This window comes from Benincasa hispida, chromosome 8 (assembly GCF_027475165.1).
Source record: "Benincasa hispida cultivar pf3 chromosome 8, pf3_genome.v1.1, whole genome shotgun sequence".
Classification (NCBI taxonomy): domain Eukaryota; kingdom Viridiplantae; phylum Streptophyta; class Magnoliopsida; order Cucurbitales; family Cucurbitaceae; genus Benincasa; species Benincasa hispida.
The window spans coordinates 50,521,893-50,545,121 of record NC_143485.1 but is presented as its reverse complement, the minus strand read 5'-3'; the positions used below and the strand labels follow the sequence as shown (position 1 = coordinate 50,545,121).

General features: G+C 36.8%; 2 protein-coding genes across 4 annotated transcripts; both read right to left on the bottom strand.

Annotated features, from left to right (window-relative positions):
* Nucleotides 1-8,663: 8,663 nt before the first annotated feature.
* LOC120083193 (tetratricopeptide repeat (TPR)-containing protein) lies at nt 8,664-15,955 on the bottom strand. 2 transcript variants are annotated; one of them, XM_039038834.2, is made up of 12 exons: nt 15,658-15,890; nt 14,516-14,589; nt 14,370-14,443; nt 13,779-13,871; nt 13,599-13,700; nt 13,311-13,478; nt 13,145-13,233; nt 12,381-12,502; nt 11,933-12,114; nt 11,440-11,724; nt 9,275-9,422; nt 8,664-9,181 (listed from the first exon to the last, which is right to left on the bottom strand). In XM_039038834.2, the coding sequence occupies exons 1-12, from the start codon at nt 15,816-15,818 to the stop codon at nt 8,808-8,810; spliced, it is 1,872 nt and encodes a 623-aa protein (XP_038894762.1). In that variant the 5' UTR covers nt 15,819-15,890; the 3' UTR covers nt 8,664-8,807. The 2 variants fall into 2 exon arrangements, with proteins under 2 accessions (XP_038894762.1, XP_038894761.1); XM_039038833.2 differs by having other exon boundaries at nt 14,370-14,589; nt 15,658-15,955.
* Nucleotides 15,956-17,063: 1,108 nt separating this feature from the next.
* On the bottom strand, nt 17,064-21,436 carry LOC120082925 (MA3 domain-containing protein). 2 transcript variants are annotated; one of them, XM_039038344.2, is made up of 4 exons: nt 21,115-21,436; nt 20,362-20,586; nt 19,607-19,701; nt 17,064-19,273 (listed from the first exon to the last, which is right to left on the bottom strand). In XM_039038344.2, exons 2-4 carry the CDS (start codon nt 20,579-20,581, stop codon nt 17,453-17,455), a joined length of 2,136 nt encoding a protein of 711 aa, XP_038894272.1. In that variant the 5' UTR covers nt 20,582-20,586; nt 21,115-21,436; the 3' UTR covers nt 17,064-17,452. The 2 variants fall into 2 exon arrangements, with proteins under 2 accessions (XP_038894272.1, XP_090172628.1); XM_090316502.1 differs by having other exon boundaries at nt 20,362-20,606; nt 21,115-21,429.
* Between the last annotated feature and the right edge of the window lie 1,793 nt (nt 21,437-23,229).

Sequence of the window (23,229 nt, the reverse complement as noted above, 5' to 3'; positions counted from 1 at the left end):
TACATCATCGTAGAATTTCATACGATACGAATATGGTCCAAGTAATAAATACCCAAGTTTCCTTTGGGTCCCAATTCCAATACGATCCCCATGTCTCATTAGCCCATACTGCCCCTAAAAGAATACTATGCTTAAAAAGATAAACCCTAGACTAATAATACGATAACTCCAATGATCTAATTGTTGAATCAGTTGAGACTTATAATAATTCTTCGAATAAAAAAAAGGAAGTGTTTCTTACTAAATTGTTCCCTTCATTCATGTATTGAATCTCATCAAAGGAAAATAAAGCATTTAAGAAATTGAAATTATTGTTTTTACCAAAAATTCTTATAGCTTTTTGAAATGTAATCACTATAAGAGCTACTGAAAATAATGATCCACATAAAAGAGCTGCATAGCCCAATACCATCATACTTACGTGCATCATTAACCAATGAGATTAGAGAGCGGGAACTAATAGTGGGGATTGATGCATTTCAGTTAAAAAACCTAAAGTAGCAAAACCTTGGGTAAAAATAGTACTTGGCGCGATTATTGCACTTACACTTAAATGGTTTTTATATTTTTTAAAATACGTAAATAGATAAAACCTTACCTTTACATAGCGGTGCCCTTCAGTTGCATGTTTAACCTAGGCAAGACCCTACTTGCTTGCTGGTTTATCCATCATCCAATCCATAACAAATTGGGTGAAAGCCTGATACTTCTCACCTACTCAAATGAGATTGAAACTACCATTCCGTCGGGAATTGGCTGAGGAAGAGGAAGAACCTGAACTTATTTTTTTGTTGACTGTAACTAGAATACGATTTTTCAACTAACAAAGTAAGCATTGAAAGACGTTCACTTCGTGCATTCTAAGGGAAAGTTCTTGAGTCGGTCAACTCAATTACAATCAATCAAAGAAGAGTCAGTCGAGTTATCGGGATGGTTGGGTCCGTTAGCCGATCGTCCACTCGTACGTGAGCGTGGGCCTGGCTTCAAGGACTCACTAGCCAAAGCCTGCTAAATGATCCTCCAGAGAAAGATATCAAATATCTGGAGTTTCTTTTTGTATATTATATGGATGATCAGATCCGCAAGGACCATGATTAGGAATTGTTTGATCGTCTTTCTCCGAGGAAGAGGCGAGACATAATCAACTTGAATTCGGGACAGCTATTCGAAATCTTAGTGAAAGACTCGATTTGTTATCTCACATGGTAGATGGGAATTGATCTTATTTTATATGAGTGAATGTATACATACTTGTTCATCATTCAAAAACCTATTCGGAAGAAGTTTCTTCCTTTATTCATTCTGTTTTCCTTTTTTATGAACTTATTAAAGCTATGTATAAAATATGCTAAACGATAAAATCTGATAAGTAAGAATTGGGTTCAAGCTTTCCCCAACCCCTTTCTCATCAATGGACTCCTGACGTATACGAAGGAGTGCGGTTCGTTCGATAAATTCCTACCTCTCTATCTATCTCTGAGATGTTTGGGTGAAACCTGTGACTAGATCATCCTGAAGACGGATGCGACGGGAAGAAGGCGCCAGTTGTTGCGCTCGTTCAGGTTCCTGCTCCAGAAAAGGTGGTTGTGTATTTCCCAAGCGGAAAGTTGTTGGTGGGAAAACCAAGGCCAGTGCCCTATGTGTCCGGTAACCTGAGGTCGGGCGGAAAAGGGTCAAACACGGTTGCTAGCATCGAAGAGAGCCGACAAGGAATTCCTTTAATAACTGGCCGTTTTGATTCTTTGGAACAACTCGATGAATTTAGTAGATCTTGAGAAAAGGTTTTAGCACCGGTGTATCCTATATGTACTCTAGTTTATTCGAAATATCCCAATGGTGTAACGCCGTCGACTTATTGGGAAAAAGGAGGAAAATCACTTTGATCTCTTGTTTCGGAGAAATAAGTGGCTCACGAGGTCTCGAAAGAAATATATTCTATTTGATCTCGAACTCTTCATATAGCATTAGGGGAACCATATTATAGAACTTTTTTTATAATAAAAAATGGCATGCCGCCACTCGGACTCGAACCGAGATGCTCTAGCACTGCTTCCTAAGAGTAGTGTGTCTACCGATTTCACCATAGCGGCTTTCTCGAAATCATAATAACCTATTATTATTCAATCGTCGAGATTGAAAAAATAGAATCAATTTTCAATTCTTCAATTCAATGTAATATTTTTTACAAAATATTTATCGTGGATAAAAAAATCTTTATCTTTCAATTTGAAAATTTAATTAAAGGGAAAAAAATAGGGGATTTGAGCGTTTCCAATAAAAATCTTATATGATTTCATTTATTTAAGCTATCTCGCTAAACGAAAGGAAAAAGCACGTACGGGTTGCCCTCGTTGCAAGGGGCGGGGGCCAGCCAAAGAAGGTCAGTCGGACTCGGTTAGGACCCTTGATCCGGTTCAGCTAGGTTCTTCCATGCGATAATGTATGCGTATCGGTATCCTCTTCAGGACCGGTTGCTTCTGATTTTGGTTTATACATTTGGAGAAACCTGCTAAGCCCGCCTTTCTTTCATTTCTCGTAATCGATCATTTAACATGTTGGTTAATCGTATTCTGAAACACGGAAAAAAAATCATTGGCTTATCACCATTAAAAAGATTCAACAAGAAATAGAAACAAATCCACGAGATGTTTTACGTCAAGCAATACATGGAGTAACTCCCGATATAGCAGTAAAGGCAAGACGTGTAGGCGGATCAACTCATCAAGTTCCCATTTCAATAGGATCCACACAAAGAAAAGCACTTGCCATTCGTTGGTTATTAGAGGCATCCCGAAAACGTCCGGGTCGAAATATGGCTTTCAAATTCTGTTCCGTTTCAATAAAGTAAGTACTGGCAGTGCCATGACTAATGAGATCTAAATAGATTTTGTTTAGTCCGAGAATTTGTTCTTGCAAAGACTCGTCTATAATAAAGACATTTTCTACTATGTGTTTGAAATCTAGTTCCTCAGGTAATTGTAGATTTCCATTTGTTTCACTATCTCAATGGACTGGCGTAATTTTTCTACTGCGTGTACATTTCCATAATGATGGTGTTTTTCCAAAATCAAACTTTGTTGTTCAGCATCTTGGACTAGTCATCCCTTAGAAGGGATTGTTATACCAATCGGTTAACAGCCGACCGCTCTACCACTGAGCTACTGAGGAACACATAGCCTCAGTGTAATGCAGGATAACCCAGCCAAGATAGAGGGACGAGGCCAATAAGAAGGCAGAAGTTTCATACAAAGGTGCCTTTAACTGGCTAGGAAATGTGCTTCCTCTGGCTTCAAATCCCTGGATGAACTATACCATAGGGATGAGGACAAGCGAAGGAGCTGATAGGTGGAGGAGGTTTCCATTTCAGAGTACAGCTTATAGCTGTAGAAAAGAGTATGACCTTTGGATGTTGTCGTGACGCTTTGGTTACGAAGGTTGCCAGGGTCTAGGTTTATGGATGGATTCAGTCAACGAAAGTCCCTCAAACTCAATCAATATCAACAACATGTCGTGACCGATTAGGCTTGGTTGATTTTGTCAGAAAAGAAAGTAGGTTTCGGGGTACCCACTAGATCCTTTACATAAAAATAAGGATAAAAAGAAATTTTATCCATCTCTGAATGTACACCCAATGGATTATTTGATCCATATTGCTGCAATGCGGCCAGATGAAGCATTTTTTTTTCCACTAATTATTATAACAAAAATCTATTTTTGGGGTACAACAAAAATTTGTATTCTCAAATGTTATCAGAAGGGTTTGTATTTATGAATCCCAATGTGGCAGATAAAAACACATATATCTACACGGCCCAATCAATAGTTCAAGTCACGCACTCCCATAATCCATTTTCTCTTCGAAGAATTCCCTTCAACTATTATTGAAAAATAACGAATCAAATTTCGTGGAGTTGAAGGGAAATATCCAAATACATGTCTTATTTTACCTATGTATACATCTAAAACGCAGTTACTTCCCTAGGCCGGATTGAACTAAGAAAGTGGAATATTCTGTTGATCAACTCTTACCAAATGAACAGTTCATAATAGAAATGAATGAATTTTTTCCGTATCTCTTCAGCATTTATTAAGTCAAATTAAATAAAAAAAAACATGCTCTGAGTATCTTTCGTATGAAATTCTACGATGATGTAAATTGGCCTATCCACATCTCAAATAGGAATGAGGATGAATTTATCAGGAGTGGTTACTATAGTGGTCATACAGATACATACATCCCTTATGGTTCAAACCTTGACTACTAAGATGTGAACTCATTGGCAAGCTTTTCTTGTGTATCTTCTTTCATCTCTCTCTATCAGAGACCCGTATTTGGTCCGATCCAAAAGATTCTATCATATGCAGATAATGAAGAACCATAAGACTGAATTACCTGGGATGCCTGTGCCCATAAGAAATCGCGAAGCCACCCATTAATAGTAATAGAACTCTGCACAAAGTTTCCTCCCGTAGCTCTTTTCATTCAATAAAAAATTGCGATTGACTTTGATTCCCTTCCTTTAATCGTACTTTAATCTAAGCTATTACTTCAGAGTAAGGCACGAGACGAAAGGAAGGTAAACAGGAGTTAACGGTAGGTGCAATAGAAAGTTGGGGGCAGACGCGATAGGCTTAGATCAGATGCAAGCAAGCTCAGTCTCAATATGCGCATTAGAGAAGGGGGGGAGTGTGAGAGGCGGGCGGAAAAGGGGGGAAAGCTCTCCGTTCCTGGTTCTCCTGTAGCTGGATTCTCTGGAACCACAAGAATCCTTAGTTAGAATGGGATTCCAACTCAGTACCTTTTGAGATTTTGAGAAGAGTTGCTCTTTGGAGAGCACAGTACGATGAAAGTTGTCTCAGAAAAATATTTTCAAGATATTAAAGAAAAGAAATGTACGATTAATTCGTAAATCGCATCATTTTCTAAAATTTTTCATTGAAAACATATACATAGATATCTTTCAATGTATGATTAATATGCCGAGGGTTAATGGGCAACTTTTTATTGATTCAATCGGGGGACAGTAAAGATTAGATCAAATGAGAAGGGAATAATAGGGGTATGTGATAGATAGTGATTTATCTTGATTCTCTATTTTGAGACTTTTTACTTAATGTAATGAAATGCAAGACAACAAAAGAAATGTTGCTGACTTCCAAATGCCACTTCTTCCCGTCGCATCCATCTTTAGGACGATCTAGTCACAGGTTTTCACTTCTTAGTGAGTGAAAGATTTGTCCCCGGGTGTACGTTGAAAGCTTCTATAGTCGAACTCATTCGAGAAGGCTTGGTGGTCTTAAGAATGGTTCGGGTGGGGGGTTCTCTTAAGAATAAAGAAGACAAATAGAATCTAATTCATGTTGCCACCAGAACCATCAAAGGTAGTCGGCGAAGACGCGCAGCGGCGAACAGTCCTGGGCCCGAGGTAGGTGCTTTGTTTGTGAGCCGGAAATTCAAAGATTAGTGATCCCACCGATTTTCATGTTGGAGTGCTTAAAGGCGTAACCTGTGTTGTCAGAAGTTCTTTTGAAGAAAGAACTACGGTACGGGTAATTAGATAAGGGGCAAGAATCATGAAATGCTTTTTTTCCGAGGGCGGGTCCTTTTCTAGCATATGCTCAGCTTGCAGCCTACAATCCGAACTGAGGACGGGTTTTTGGAGTTAGCTCACCCTCGCGGGATCACGACCCTTTGTCCCGGCCATTGTAGCACGTGTGTTGCCCAGGGCATAAGGGGTATGATGACTTGACGTCATCCTCACCTTCCTCCGGCTTATCACCGATAGTCTGCTCAAGGTTCCAACCTCAACGGTTGGCAACTAAACACGAGGGTTGCGCTCGTTGCGGGACTTAACCCAACACCTTACGGCACGAGCTGTCGTAATGTATGAGGAAGTCCAATTCATTTGTTTATTTTTGTTAAGAAAAAAGACTTTTTTTTTTATTGTGCAACGAACGATTTAGAAGACTTCTTATTCCACAACAACGAAAGCACTTTTTCACTCTTTCATATACTAGGGGATTTCACTTGGATCATTAATTACTCTGGATTCTTTCATTTCCATGTAAAGATCATTTCCTTCACGAGTACGTTCACCTACTCCTCCAAATACGGATACACCTCCATGAGCTTTGGCAATGTTGTAAATCATTAGCATCGCATAAAAACATTTCTCCTAGAGTAGCTGTTAATACGAATAACAGAAACTCTGTTATAGCCAACTTTTGGCGATGAGACTTTCGAAGCACTTATTCTTTCTGATAAGCGAAGCTGTTGGTGATGCTGCTGGCGAGGCGGTAATAGCTCCTAATGTTCCCGTTGTTCCAAACGTAGCTGCTGTCAAAAGTCTTATGTGAAGGGTCATTAAAAGAAACCACCCCACTCCCTGCACAGGGTTGTTCCAGACCCTAAGCAGAGACCAAGTAATCAGTACCATCACTACCTCCACACAGATAACCACCTAAAAGAAGGGATTCACCTACAGACATTTAAATGCCAGGTCTGTAATCCAAACCGAGAGTCCGTACAAAGTATAAGCACTCCCACCTTAGATGGAGGCGTACTTGATTTTCATCAATCCGCTCCCACATAATCTGGTTTACTTGTAAGTTTTACTGGGTATGCCTTATATACTACTTTTGGGCAACCCTCTCAATAACTAAGAGATCCATTCGAGGAACACAGGGACTAGTTAAAGTAATGAGCCTTACAATATTGTGAGGCTCATTACTTCAATTGAGATAATGAGAAATCATTTCGCCTTTTTAGTTGGAACTTTAGGCGGTTCGTGAAAAAAGATAGCGAAAAAAATTATTCCTAGAGTCGAGACTAAGAGGAATGTATAAACCAATGCTTCCATAGATTTGATTTCGGTTTACAATTATAGCTTCCATACCTGTTTTGCTCTACCCTGCGATAAAGAGAAGAACGGTGAACTAATAGACAAACAAAGATTGAATGCACCCCTATACCATATCTGTACAAATAGAATAGTCCATTTATACAAAATGGTAAAAGGGTCCCTCTATGATCATAGAAATGAATAGAAAGGGAACTGCATCCCTTGTGTTGTGCAAAAAAGACCGAGGTTGGATGCAAGATTCGGTGATTTAGAATCGAAGTTTTATCAACTTCAAGTTGTCGCATAACCGCTTTATGCTAATTGCTAGTAATCATATATGAACTAGCTGACGGTATAAATTTAGTAACACTTTTCCCACAGGATCTATTGCAAGAAAGGGATAATCTGGAGCTTAGAGTTATCAATTATATCCTTTATAGAAATGGCAAACCAATTCGGGTAGTTGGAATCAAATTTAAATAAAGGGCATTATATTATAAGGTCATTCATTCTTCAGCGATTCAAAGAGCATTTCATTTTTGGATGTCAGCCTTTCCGTCTGAATGCATTCAAAAGGACCCGCTTTATAGATGATCCCTATACAAAAGAAGATTATAACAATCTTTCCAGGTATTCATTTCGTTCCCTATTTCTATTTAAAATAATCCTTAGGAAAAGTATTTTGTTTCCGCCGAGCTAAACCGAGTATCTACAGGACTCAAATTATCAATAGGCTCTCCAAGCACGTTGAAAATTCGGTCGAGAGTCGCTCTCGTGTCAATCACTTCCATTCCTCTCATTAGACCATCTGTAGCACTCATAGCTACAGCTCTAACTTGATATATGTTGTATATGTAAACCAGCACCTCGGCTCCTCTCTTCTCGAGAATCCATACATCCCTTATCAGTATATGGACAGCTATCTCTCGAGCACAGGTTTAGGTTCGGCCTCAATGGCAAATATATATGTCTATATATCTATCTATATTGAATTATATTGAATTGCAGAACAAAAATGATAGAATCATTTTGGATCGAACCAAATACGGGTCTTCGATAGAGAGAGATGAAAGAAGATACACAAGAAATCTAATAAGTCAATGATCTATTACATACAAATTTGGAAAATTTTTTGATTTGTGATTTCTATTTATGAATCGTTCGTTCTAATCACCATTCCCATATAATTCTATATAGAAATTCTTTTATTTAAAATTGACATCTTGTTCTTTCTTCAACAATTTCTGATCTCTAGTGGACCTCTCAATAGGTTTCGAATAAAACACCATCATTATGGAAACGTACACGCAGTAGAAAAATTACGCCAGTCCATTGAGATATGGTATATATATATGTAATAATATGTATAGAGGGCAACTAATTTTATGACCTATGAAGACATGGACAACCAAAGAGTTTCTTAGGGAGAATCAAATATATTAGGTTAGACCCTATTTAGTAACCATCTCATTATTTATTTTTAGCTTTTGAAAATTAAATATATTTCCTCCTAATTTCTTAGGATATTACAATAATTTACACCTTATATAAGTACAAAGAATTGTATTAGCCAAATTTCTAAAAAAAAAAAAAAAACGAATACAAATTTTTAAAAATTACTTTTTTTTTCTTAGTTTTCAAGATTGGCTTTGATTTTTAGAATAACGTCAAAGAGTAGATTTAAAAAAAAAAAAAAAGTAAGAAATTTAGAGGTGAAAAATCCATTTTTTGGCTTCATAGTCAAAAACTAAAAACAAAATAGTTACCAAACGAGCCTTAGAAACTAATCTAATTGAGCCTATGATCATATTAACACATTGGTTCCATCAAGGAAGTTAGCCTGGGAAGAAATCTCCAGGAAGCATCTTCATTGAGTAAATGCTGCTCTACAGTTCCTTGCAAGAAAATATTATGCATATTCTACATCCCAATCTCAAAATGAGGATGAAGCTAATGGCAGAAGTTTCAATCTTTAACACGACACGACGATAAACTATTACATAGTCGAGATACGGCTACTGTTTTAATCAAGTTTGAGTTAGCTGAATCGAGTAACGGATCAGCCTCAAGAGCTTTCTCAAAACAATACTTAGCCTCCTCCCATTGACCCTCTGCAATAAACACTAATCCTAGATTGTTAAATGCAGGTGCATAGCCAGGTTGCAGTTCCAGAGACTTTGAGAACATAGCTTTGGCACGTTCATACTGCTTTTGCTGTCGATATAGATTTCCGAGGTTACAAAATACGGTGTGTGCTTGTTCTGTTGCCACCAATGACAGAGATTTCTTGTATACTTCTTCGGCCTGTGTCGGGTTGTCTGAGAGTTGCAATGAGATACCTAACAATATACGAATGTGGAACATGATTGACTAATGAGAGTAACAAGAGAGCCAGCGATTAACTAAAATCGACATTAAATGTAATGGCATACCTAGGTTTGACCATGCAAAGCTACAGTTCTTAAACCGGGCAATTGCAGCTTTGAGGTATCTTTGTGATTTTTTAAATTCTCGTGTACAGAGGTTATGGAGGCCGAATTGATGCCACTGAACAGCATCATCGGGGTCCTCAGCTATTGCCTAGGTTAAGTAAAGGCAATAGCCATCAATCTAACAAGAACATAGATAACAAAAAGATGGAAACATATTTAATTGTAGAGTTTCAAAGTCAAAACAATTATACGTATAAGGAATTGCCACAAAAATGTCAATTTCCCATCAGTTGGCTGCTTTGCTCCTTGTATCATTCCCAAAAACCATATTCTTGGAGCTGGAAATAACAAAAGTTGTGCTAGTCCTTGGGCTGTCGAACAGCATTCCCACATTGAAATAATAGCGACAAAGTTCTTGCTTTTCATACCTTTGGAAAGCCTTTTGATATCAAGAAGACGAAAAGCTATGTGAAGTAAAAAAGAACAAAATTTTGATAGATTACTAATAACTTGATAAAATAATTTATAATATGGTTCTCTAAAACCCCTGGGTTCGACATTGCTAAAAACAATGCCAGTTTTTACAGTTTTTTGAAACTCGAAGCGAATAAGGGAAGTCACATTCGCTTCTAGAAGAATATTTGGGTAGAAAATTCCACCTTGGCTGTATATCCATGAAACAAGAGGCTACTATCAAGGACTGCTGGAATTCCAGAGGTAACGTAGGATATTATCTTCAGAAGAGATTTGTTTGACAAGGAGATTCAGAGTTGGATCAGTTTGGTGGATCAGATAGATGTTATCTAGCTGGGAGAGGGGAATGATGAAACTCTTTAGACCCTAGAAAATTATGGCTTGTTCACTTCAAATTCGGCTTTTTTGAAGTTCAATGAAAGATCTCCTGTTTTAAAAATGCCATTGCTTGATACAATTTGGAAGAATTGTGCTCCTAAAGATGTAAAGACTGAAAGTTCTCTTTGATCCTTTTTTCTGAAATAGAAACATTTCAGTGACAGAAAAGTTTTCTTTGATCCTTAACACACAGAAGTTTGAATACTCATGACTTACTCAAAAGAAAGTGTGAACTGATCTCCCCCTCCGTGTGTTCTCTGTGTTATTTGTCTAAAGATTCCCTTGATCATTTATTCATTCATTGTACCTTCGAAGCTGGAACGTTAGAATCAGAGGTGAGATCTTATGTTCCATGGCAGTCAAAGCTCTTATTTGGAACCTGTAGCTAGAAAGGAATCGTCGTATTTTCGAGGAAAGGTTTTCTTCTATAGTTACCTTTTGTGGCAAAACTCGATTCATAGCTTCTGGGTGGTGTACCAAAAACAAGAAATTCTTTTATAACATAGCTTGTCCGTAGTCCAAATGAACTGGAAAGCTCTTTTACAGCTGTTTTGTAAGTCTTATGTGGAGGGGGATCTCTCTTCCCCTTGCCTTAAGGCTGTCTTTTCTTTTTCTTTTTTTTTTTTTTTTGGGGGGGGGGGGGGGGGGGGGGGGTGGGGTGGGGTGTAGGGCTGTATCATTCAGCAATGAAGTCAAGGATAATCAAATTTGAGATTTCCAAAATGATTATGAGTAGCATATAAGAGATCTTCCCAAGTCCAATGACCATCTCTAGAAGAATTTAACATCGGATCAAATACATATTGCCAGCTGACATGTCCCCAGAAAGATCAACAATATCGATCCCATTGAAGAACTGCTAAATTGCAGCATATAAGGGAGTTCATTTTCTTAAACCCAAATAGTAAAGCCAACATATCTAGAAAAAATGAAAAATGAAAATAGTTCTTTCTTAACAAAAATGAAAAATGAAAATAGTTCTTTCTTAACATCCATCCAACATTTGTAACTCATAATTCTTAAATAATAGTCGAATTGCAGAGAAATATACAGTTATTGCAGAAAAAAATACAGTTAATCTTCAAGATTTGATTTCGGCAGCTCTTAGTAGTTCGGGAGAAAATCCTAATTTTTGTCAGTTTCTAAGACTATACACATTCCAAGCAAAAATTTAGGGCTAAGCATGTATATAAGCAATACTGTTTCTAGTAAATAAAAAAAATACAAAAAAATATATTATTAAAAAATAACCGACACACTCATGAGCAGCTCAGTTAGCCGAAAAAAATATGTCCGAAAACTGAGATTGATACCTGATTTAAACTGTAAAAAGCGTGTTCTTCCTTTTCTCTCAGTTCACTCTGATCTGTACGAAACCCCACGGCAATTTCATGTTGAGTCTTTTGAACCATGGAAAGCCCAGCCCATGCTACAGGATGATCAATTGCCATTCCATCTCCATCTCTAATAATTGAGGCCATTTCATTTCCAGCCCAGGAGAGCTGCTCACTACGATCTTGGGATCTTTCTGCATCCTTAAGTCGGTGCATAGCAACGGCATATCTCATAGACATGCAATTTGGCTCCAGTTTTGCTCCCTGTTGGATATTTACAAGAGGAGAGATAATTAGCTAATTTGAGGCCAAAACATCAAGACCCTTCTATTAATCAATTCATACAGCCACGCATACACAAGGTAAAATTCTGCAAATAATTCTTGTAAAGACTGAATATCCCATCTTTTCCACAAAACTAGACTACACGAGAAGAAAACCTTTTCCTAAAATACAGAGATCCATGAGGCACCTTCTCCAAGCACTTGGCAGAACTTCTGTGATCCCCAGTCACGAAATACGCATTAGCAAGATTTGCCCAGGCATGTGCTGCTTTTGGATCTACCTTAAGGGTCGCTAGCAAGCATTCCTTTGCAACATTCATACCTACAAGCTTCTCATCAACACCACCTTCACCAGCATTTGCTCCAGCACCTTAAAATTAAGTTCAAGAATGACTACTATTTTTATAGGGGAAACAAATAGTACTAACTAATTAATGAAATTATCTCTTATCCAAAAAAAAAAGTACTAACTAATTAAGGTTCTAATAAGTAAGCCAAAAGGGGGAAAAAAGGAAAACAAAAAAGATCATGCCTGAACCCATTCCAAATATTTACAAAATAAGAGGGAAGACATCAACAATGTCCTTTTGATATGTACAATGTCCAAGAAACAAACAAACCACCTCAAGCACATACCTACAACAGTAGAACCATACTTGCACAAGAGAAAAGCAGCATAGTTTATGAGAGCAGCAGGATGATTTTGATCTGTCAGGATCAATTCTTGAAAACATTTTTCTGATAGTTCCATATTTCCACTACAACATATGTCCAACAATAGTATTAGTATGATAGTTCATAGTATTAATTAAACTGGAATATTCTCAAGGTATGAACTTCTTGTAATGACTATTGACAATGACAGGGCATGTGAAAAGGCATACATGTGATTATACATGCACAACATCCAGGGTAGTCAAATCCTCCAAATGACAAAGCCTGGTAACTTACGATGCACGATATGTTATGATACAAGATATACTAAAATTCAACTTTCATACACGTTCCGTTTCACGATTTAACAATCTTGCTAGTAAGGATACTGAATATTTCTTAGGAAAAAAATGGAAGATGCAAGCCTGACTATTTAGGGAAATAAAAGAAAGCTTAGAACCTTCTTAGTAAAATCTGAGAGTCGTCGATTCAGCATGCATATAACTATTAACACTAATGAAGCTATGAGTTTTAGCATTAATTCCATGATTATCTCATTTACATCATCACTTGTGTTTATTAACGTACAACTCAAATCTGTATAGTATTCTCCTTTTAGTCGCTTATTGTTTCAAGTTTTAATTTTGGTTCCCTAACTCATCATTTACAGTAACTGAAGTTAGTAAGAACCTGAAGAAACGCTGGAAAGTTAGCTTCCAGACAAGCATGGATGGTAGTTCTTATACCTTTGAAGATAAGCAATTCCAAGGTTTCCAAGGCAATCATAGTTGTTAGGAACAATGGCCAACAGGGACGACAACACTGAAATAGCACTCTGGATAAATTAACATGAGTCCACATTAGTTTCTAAGAGGAAGGCAACCATGGTAGTGAATAATAATAAATATGCACCTTCACTCGACCAGTTGTAAGAAGTAACAAGCCTAGGGTATTCCACACAGCTGCCTGTCTAACATCAGATTGCGTTGAATGCTTAAGTTTAGAAAAAATCTCATCAAGCTCCTCCTGTTCAAGTTCTTCGTTTGAACTATTATCCCCTGCACTTTCTAGAAGGAGACACTAGAGAGTTCATAAAACAGGTGAGCACGATCAGGTTGGTAATATCTATCATTTACAAGGAGAGATGAAGTATAACCTAAGAGGAGAGAGGTAAGGCTGAACGTGGATATAAACTGTAACCTGTGCATGATGAATTTGGACCAATGAGAGCAACTCTGGCCTGTGAATCTCAACATCACTTTGGAGTAGGATCTCCTCTGCCTTCTCATATGCTAAAACAGCCTGAAAGAATACCACAGTTTAATTAATATAAGAACAAGAAAATTAACCAAAACAGGTATAATGTGCAAGCCAAACTACCTTTTGGGGCTGGCCCAACCTCTGGTACATTAGGCCAAGAATGAAATGAGCGTGAGCATTTTTTGGCATCTTTCTTGCTACATGAACTAAACCCTACAGGCAGGGATCCCAATAATCAAGGTAAATCAACAGTCACATCCTGAGGAATTTGGCGTGGGGGAGGGGGAGTGAGCTGTGGCCACAGATGTATGCATTGAATACAGAAGAAGCTTCAACATTTCAGCGATGCTTTGCAAACAAATGAATAACATAGAAGACTACATATACACAATTTGATTGAGAGAACCAGTAGATGAGAGCTAAAAAACTATATTCACAAAGAAATTACAAGTAAACTTGTCTGATAGAGGTCTTAAGTAAACAAATAGCTGGATTTTTTTTCTTTTTTTTTGGATAAGAAATTTTCTTCGATAGTATGAAATTAAAAAGGGGGTTACATGCAGAGCAAAATATTCAAAACCACCATTGATTGTTCCTAGGAATCACATGGCATTTGGCTAGCAATAGAATGCATTGTATTGAAGATGCAAGAAATACAACAGCAAAGGGAGAAAACAAATGAGAAGAAAACCAAATGTTGACGAAACTCACAGTTTTGAGGCTGCTGACTTTTTCTTCACGTGAAGTTGAAACACCTTGACCATGTTGATCGCCATCTGCATCAGCTGCAGAATCAAGAGAGTACTCTACCTTATTATTTCTTGAACGGCACTTTCCAATTTTGCTTACACGTCTACCTTCAACTTCCATTGTATTAGTATCCTGGCAAATCGCCACCGTTTTGTCTTGATTGCTCTCGTCCATAGATAACCTAAAATTGCAAGCTTCTTTTTTAACCAGCAGCCACAAAAGGGGATAACAATAACTTACTTCAAGCATGTATTACCTATAGGAGAACTTCAACCCTAAAATTGACATTTTTTGGGACAAAGAAAGTAAAGACCTTGATTATATTTCAGTTCTCAGATTCGGTGTTTTGACTTACCTTGGAGGCTCCCTAATAGACAGCTTAACTTCACGAAGAGGCTTAAGATCATATATTGTCATGCCGTCTTTAACCCTTTTGTGGGGGATTTAATGGAAGTGATTTTAGGACGTTCCATTGAATGGAATTTTGATTTGGTTTGCAATAAATTTTGAAATAGTGAGACATTTTAGCTTCTTGACTACAGTGACTTCTGCAATTATCCCAATCTTTTGTCATGTCTAGTAAGATAGCTCGTTCTTTTGTCTACCTAATGTCATGTTTGGGTTTGAACTCCTAGCGACTAATGCTGCCTCCAAATTTACATGTTTTTGGGTTGAATGCATCTGTTCCATCCAAAATAATAGTAAGTATGAGCTCATGCGATACCTTGTTGGTCAAGAAAGACAGTAGATGAACCATTATTTTAACGCATTTTCTTGGTTTCCTAAACATTGGTTCACACTCCACACCATCCAATACAGAAATCCTACAGCAAAAGATAACTTGACCGGCAGATAAGGACGTAGTAGACACATAAAGGGCATTATCTCAACGCACGTCCGAATCATCAGCAAGAAGGTCAGCAATTTCATTTTTACTATGTTTCACTAGTTTTCGTTAAACAATGTTAACAAATAACCTTAGCTACTCTCGATTGAGAAACAAGAACCAAACCACTCAACAGTTTGCCTGTACAATTTTGATTCGTTAGAATAAACACATCACAATTCTACACCAGAACCCCCTAGCTAAACTGAACACCATTTTCTATCCCTCTGGAACACCAAGGCAAGCAAAAGATAAGAAGAAACAAATTAGCAAGGAATTTTCATGTACCGAAAGGAGTAAAAAGATACCAAAAATTTCTAAATTCGGATAAAAAATTAAAGGAAACGCGAAAACGAAAGTAACCTGGAGGTAGTCGAAGCTGAAACGTGAACGGAACTGTCGTCATCCATTTCTGGAGGATCAACGTTGAGGTCAGCAAGAACAACGACTTTAGAAGTATGGACCGCCTTCAAGTGCTCATCAAGGGAGCTGTCCGATGCTCCATGTTCGGTCTTGAGAGGCATTTTGGGAGAAGCTTGAGCTTTTCTGCGGTTAAAGACTTTGTGCTGCGACTATGGACGCGAAAAAAATTAAAGAATGAAAGAAGACCCATGTTTGGTTACGCGGATTGCTTAGCCGCTGTTTGGATGCCGAAACAATCTGCACCGATTTACGTACGCTCGCTAATATTTTGGAGTATTTTTAATGCATGATTAAAAAAAAATAATCCTTTTCTTGTTTACTATAGTGAGGATTTCTTTTTTCCTTACTTTTGTTGAATATAATACAAACTAAACTGTTTCTTAAAAAGTAAAAGTTCCGAGTACCATTAGTATATTCGCCTTTTAGGAAACAAGTTTGGTGTAATTTATATTTTTTACTCTTATGGTAATTTGCATAAAACTAAGTTGAGGAGAATTTTTCAATGGATATTATTTGTATTTTACCCAAAAACATGGACACCAACATTATGAATGGATTTAAATTGAGATAACCACAAATATAACTTTAACCTTCTATACGGATCAAGAAATAAAAAATTTAACTTTTAAAAAGATGATAATTTTGAAAGATCAAATCTAAATCTCAAATCTCAAGATTGATGATACATGTTCAAGCCAATTCAACTATGTTCATACTGATGATGATAGACAGTTTATGAATTAATGTTTGCCAAGTACATTTATGCTTTTGTAATTGAGACTATCTAGTTGTAGCTATCTAACTAAAATACAAATGAACTTTAATTGATAAAAAGAATTAATTTCCATAGACATATTCAAATGTTCTAATGATAAATATAAATCTTCTTCGTTAAATAACCAATCTAACAAATTATTAATTAAAAAAAGTAAAAGGAGTGTTTTAACCTACCAACTTCACAAGTTGGGGTCAACTTTAATAGTGTTTTGATATTTAAATTTGCACCGTGAAATTTCATGTTCCCCATTTTTTTTATATCGGCCACTTATCAAATAACTGTAACTCTCTAAGCATAACTCCTAACTTATCATTCAACTCATCACCACAAACAATGATGATTTCAAAAAGCTGAAAAAGGCATTGAAATATCATGAACTTAGAAACATTAAACTGCAAGAAAGCATGTAAAATCTCCATAATCTAGTGAACTCGATCTTGAGGACTAACCAAAAATAGGCATTTACGTAAAGAAAAAGCATGCCCATATTTGAAAGACCTAATACAAAAAACCTAAACAATATAGAGATCAAATTAGAAGATGAAAGTGGCAAAGGCCTAAAACCACGTGGAGAAAAATTAGTAGTGATTAGTGAAAAGTACTGTCCACCAACCCTTTTCCATGTTGTGCGAAGCAGTAGCATATTATGAGATATAAAAGATCCTGTCTAAACATGACATTATCACAACATTTTTACCTAAAAATCTGAAGAGGAGAAAAAGAAAGGAAAAAACAGAAACCAAGATTTATACAAAGGCATATCATCTCCTAAAGAAAAAAACCATCATCATGAGGAGGAGGAAGGAAGCAAAAAGACCCCATCATTTATCTGATCTACTGCTACTACCTCTTGAGATTAGCAAAGCAGCACGCTTCGAGACGGAGTAGAGAGATTTAATGAGGCAACAACATGCATGAGATAAACAATCTAACACTCTGTTTCTTTTTCTTTTTCCCTCAGGAAGCTACAGCCAAGAGAACGGAAGAATCTGCAGCAGCAGAAGATCCGAAGGATGGTAAGAGCCATCCTTTCTTCTGGGCGTGCTCGACATAGGATGTAAACTTCTTGCTTGCATTTGGAATGTCGAGTGCAAGATCGTCGAGGCTGTCTTTGATCCTAGAGAAGCCTTTAGTCATCTGGTTGATGGTGATCAGGCCGACATTGAAGCATTCCTGCAGCAGATCTAGAATCCTGTCATTCTTCTTCTCCATGGCCATAACCAATGCCTTCTTCACAACCTCGTGGTTGAAGAAAGGCATACCTAGATCGCGGATGCACTGGCAAGCTTCACTCACGACACCTCCGCTTTCGTACTCCTCTAAGAGCTTTTGAATCTTGTCCTTTGCATCCTCCACTGCCCAGCCAGTTCCACCACCCCAGCATCTCAAAAGCCTCTCACCAGCATGGCGAGCTGCAATCAATGACCGGGCCATTCGGACAGTCTCACTTCCAGTGCAATTTGGGATCAACCTGCCAGCAATATCCTCCAGATTCAGTGGAGCCAAGACATCGTCGATCACAGCTCTGGCCAGAAAGAGAGCAAGCTCATTTGATGCATCCAAGATGTCTAGCGCTGTATCTTCTGCAGACTCTAGTAGCATCACATAACCATTTACTATATCCTCCGTAGAAAATATCTCAATGTGAAGAGCTGAAAGGAGAACTGATGCCATTTCTTTTTCTCTGTTTTTCCTATCCATTGCAAGTGTAATAAGTTTCTTCAAAAAGATTGGATTATACTCGGGTGTACCAAGATCTTCTAGGCTTCGTATTAATTCAGGAATGTCATCAGAAAGAAAATATTCATGAATTATAGTTACAACCTCTTCCTTGTAGTGCCTCAATTTTTCATCTTTAGATCCAACATCCACATCTTCATCTGAAGATTTCATAAAGGAAGCATCAAGCCATCCTTCAGTTATGGCCCTTGGGATCAAGGATTCAAACAAAGATTTTGCTGATGGTATGTCAAGAGCAAGGTCATCAAGGCTCTCGGCCAACCGAGAAAATCCCTTAATCATTTGACTTGAGCTTATCAGACCTTCCTCAGCAGCTTCCTTCAGAAGCTTCAGTATCAGGGGTTCTGCTGTTCGGATTTCCATGGCAAGAGTCAAAGCCCTCTTCACAACCTCATGATGAAAGAATGAAACACCTAACTGTCTTATACATCTGCAAGCCTCAAAAGTATCTCCATTCTCAACATATTCCCTTAAGAGATAAGCAATCTTTTTCTTCACCTCCTCAACTGTAAAGTGTGTGCTGCCTCCCCATTTTTTCTCCACAAGCTCTGCATGGTGTGGAGCCGAGAGATAGCTTTTCTCAGCAGTCTGGATAGCTTGAGTTCCTTTAGATGATTCCGGCAATGCCTTCCTTGCCCTGGCTAGAAATGCTGGGGGAAGTATGTCATCAACTACAGCACGAGCTAAGAACAAAGCAAGGATATCAACTGCGTCCAATATATCAACAGCAAGATCATCAGCAGATTCTAGTAACATAAAAAATCCATCTCTTATATGGGCAGGACTGATAACATCGGCATACAAAGCTGAAAGCAGAACTGAAGCCATTTCCTTCTCCTTATCATGTCTGTCCATTGCCATAGATACCAGCCGTTTAATGAAGTAAGGATGATAGTCACTTGAGCCTAGATCTCCAAGATCAGATGCTGCCAATTCCACATCACCAGTACTAAAGTATTCTTCTATAATGGATACAACAGATTTCTTATAATCATCCAAGGGGTCTGATACAGTCGACCCAACAAGTTGATATGGCTCCTATTAAAGAGGAAATGATAAAGACCAAATAAATACTTAGGTTTGGAAAGAATACTAATTTAAAAGCTTCTCCATCAATCCCAATCCACTAAATACAATTCCACTAGCGTGCATACAATTACCATACCAGTCCAAATGTTAGGCAGTACATGGGCAATCATGCAAGTACCATTAGGATCACAAGTTTCCCATCATCGTACCTCAAACCTTAATAATTGGGTATGCTATTTTCTCTGAGACTTAAGTTCATAATAGGACAGATATGCATGTGCGTTATATTGGGCAATCATATACAGGAACAGAAAATAAAGTCCAACTCAATATTGAAATTACCTCGCCACTGTCATAGTTAGGATCATTTCTGTCGATATGAGAATCACCGTCAGTGTCAAGCAATTTACCCCAGGTGCCCTTACCACCAGCCCCATCTGCCAGCATCAGTATATATACTAGTGGTTAGAACAGTAAGAACAGGACAAGCTGCTTAAATTACATCTAAAAATATAAATACTCTCATGAATAAGGTAGGACCTCAATACTGCTGGAATGTTCATTACAGAAACTCGAGATGAAAATATACTCTGTAAGATGGCTAAGTGGGAAAGGGCAACAGGATATGTCACGAGCAAGGCTGAAAATAAATTTAAATCCAGCAATAGAAACATACAGATAACAGTTAAAGAGCACTGCCTGCATACAAATTTCACATCTAGAACTCTAAAGGAGGGGAAGCAGACCTAAAAGCAATTCAGCGTTTTATTTCTTTTATGTTTTCCTTTTTTAACCAAACCATGCACTCAAAAGTGTTAGTCGTCAAGTTTCAAAGAGCATAAATATTAACTACAAACAGCAGTAATATACTAATAGTATCAAATAATTGTTAAACAAAAAAATATGTGCTTTGACATCCAGCATCAATTCAAATCTCTCTGTAAATCCTGGGTTTTCTTCGCATAACTGTTTATGAAGCGTTCAAATATAACAAAGCATTTAAACTTTAGGATACTCTAATAACATCAGTCAAAATTAATGTGAAACTTGCTTTGCTCGCAACAAATCAAGACTATAATAATATCAGATGAACTCACCCTTTTTCACCCTAATATACTTCCCAGAGTGAGATCTACGCACGTGCTTCACACCAACTCCAGGTGCCGAAACCTTGCCACCAGCAGGGGCTTTTATATGATATTCAGGAAATGAACCTCTGGGAGATTTTGGAGAGGATGACAAAACATCCACATTCTGACTAGCTATTTTCAGCACTTCCCGCTGCTCTTCAGTCAGAAATCCTTCATTTGAAGCCATTTTTGCTGGAGATGCAAAAAATCACCTGTTAATTAAAATTCAGAGAAAAAAATACGCACATATCCATCTCATGCCAAAATAAATATATAAATAAATAATACATCCTACCAAGATGCTGCTATAGTAACAAAAAAACAACAAAATCTAAGTAGAAACCTATTAAATAAAAATCAATAAGGAAAAAAAATCCCGACGAACAGAAATATGCGCCCCCTAAGTCCCGTCCATTGTCGCATATTATGTATATTCACCAGCAACAGGTAGAAATTAAACCTTGGACGACTGAGAAATGGACGACGAACGAAGTTAAAAATCAAACTAAAGCTATAAAGAATCCACCACTTCACTTCCTCGAGATTCATATTCTCAAGTTCCAACTTAAATAATAAAGAAAGAAAGAAAAGAAGCAACAATCAATCACTCCATACTCCATTTCATCCATTTCTTCCCAAAACAAATAAAGAAAACAAAAACAATCAACATCAAAACACAAAGAAACGTACACGCGAGATAGAGAGAGAAAGAGAAAGAACCTATCGGCGAGCACTGGGAGGATGCAATGAACCGAAAGAAAACACTTGGAGGAGTGGTATTCTTCTGTGCTTGGCCCGGATCTCGAGCCAAGACAGGAGACACGAGTGGGATCTCCAAATCGCAGCAACTGAGAGGAGAAGAAAAACAAGAACAAAATGGAATGTGGAAAGGAAATAGAAATGGAAGGAACGGGAAAACCCTAGATCAGAAAAGGCGCCGGTTTATCGGACCCCGATCCGAATTTGTCTGGTTCTTCTTGCCGGTTGAGAGAGTGAGAAGAAAAAACTGGAAAAAGGCAAAAAACAGATGAGGGCAAATAAAAAAATGGGGCGAAAAAGGTATTTATATGGAGGCTACGGTTACAAGTACACGTCATCAAATAAGGGGTTTGGGTTTATCCTTGTTTGAGGTGTCCACGTGGCTGCTTTACTTTAGCCCAATTACCGGTTGTACAGTTTTGCCCGCGCTAACCGGTCCAGTCTCTTTTTGTAATTTTTTTCCCATCAATTTCTCACCATTTGCTCAATATATGGCCAAGCCTTTTCAACTTCCATCATTTTTTTTAATTTCTTTTTTTTTTTTTCCTTTTTGATTTCAAAGTATTAAATTTTAATTTAGTAGGGATGAAATTATTTTTAGGGAGTATTTGATTAGTGATAAAAAAAAAGCATAATTATATTTTTACGTGTTTGACATTTGATTGAATTGGTCAGTAGATTTCAATATGAAAATGATAAAAATTATAAAACAAAAAAAAAGATAGCCGATCTATCTACCTTATTAATATAATTGCATGATAAATATATAACCTAAGGAATTATAAAAAAAATGATATCAATTTACTTAACAAGAGATTCAAGATAATAATTAAAATGTGAGTGTTGTTTGTAAGTTTTAATTTAATCATCTCTTTTAAATTAATATTTTTATAAATAAACGGAAGGAATAAAAATTCTAAATCATTTAGCTTAATGAATTTAGAAATAAGAACTTGATTTTAAATTAAATAAAAAATACATTATTCAAAAATAATTTTAAATGATCATAGTGTGATTAGGACTGGACTAGGATGTCCCAACCTAATCACATACGAATAAAATATAATAAAAAATTGATTTGAACGATAAATTATTATCAAAATTGCAATTTAATATATGATGTAAACATAATTCAAATAAAATCATCTAAACTTAATAAAATGTTGGATTATAATCACTAAGAAAAATTTAAAAACATTGTTCCCAATTTGTTTTACTTGATAGATTAAGTCTAAATATATTTAAATTCATGTTTTAAAATAAACCAATTAACTATATTTTTTTCTTGGTGACTTTTCATTGATTTGAGGTTAGTTTTTTTCATTTTCTATCTATCAATTTGAATGAGAGAAAGGAAGGAAATAGTGATTGGTAAAGTGTGGTTTAGATTTAGATGTTCATGTTCGAAACACTCGGGTTAATTTTTATGGGTCCTGCAAAAATATGTTTGATGTAGGAAGGTGTTCGATGGAATGTTTGGAAGAACTTTAGCTTCGGAATGTAGTAGAGAATTTTTATTTTGATGAAGTGATCGATTATTTTTTATATTGTTTTCTACCATGATTTTCCTTTTAACTATCTCCATATTGTTGATGGTTTTCCTTTGTTTTTGTCGATTCTATGATTTCAAGCTCAATCTGAACCAGTTGTTTCAATTTAATCTCAATCTCTTTGGTTGAAACATTGAATTTCATTCATTTATTTTGTGTACAAGATGTGGAAGTTATTTCATATTTTTGTTTTCAAGAGATTTGTTTGGTTAAATCTTTGAATTTCATTAATTTATTTTACTTACAACTTGTGGAAGTTATATCATATATATTTGTAGTTGTTCATGTTATTATTGAGCTCTTCTATTTGTACTCAATTTCAATTACACTGATAATGGTAGGAGATTATGTCTTTCTCCTAGCTTTCAAATATCAATGGTTTTTTACGTATGAAAAATCTATTTTACTTGAAAATTTGATCTTAATCGGTCTCTATGAGTTATGCCCTAATTAATTTTTGTTGTTATTGTCTAATCTATGATTTAACAATTCACTTGTTTTAATTGTATTGTTGTCTGCATAGTAT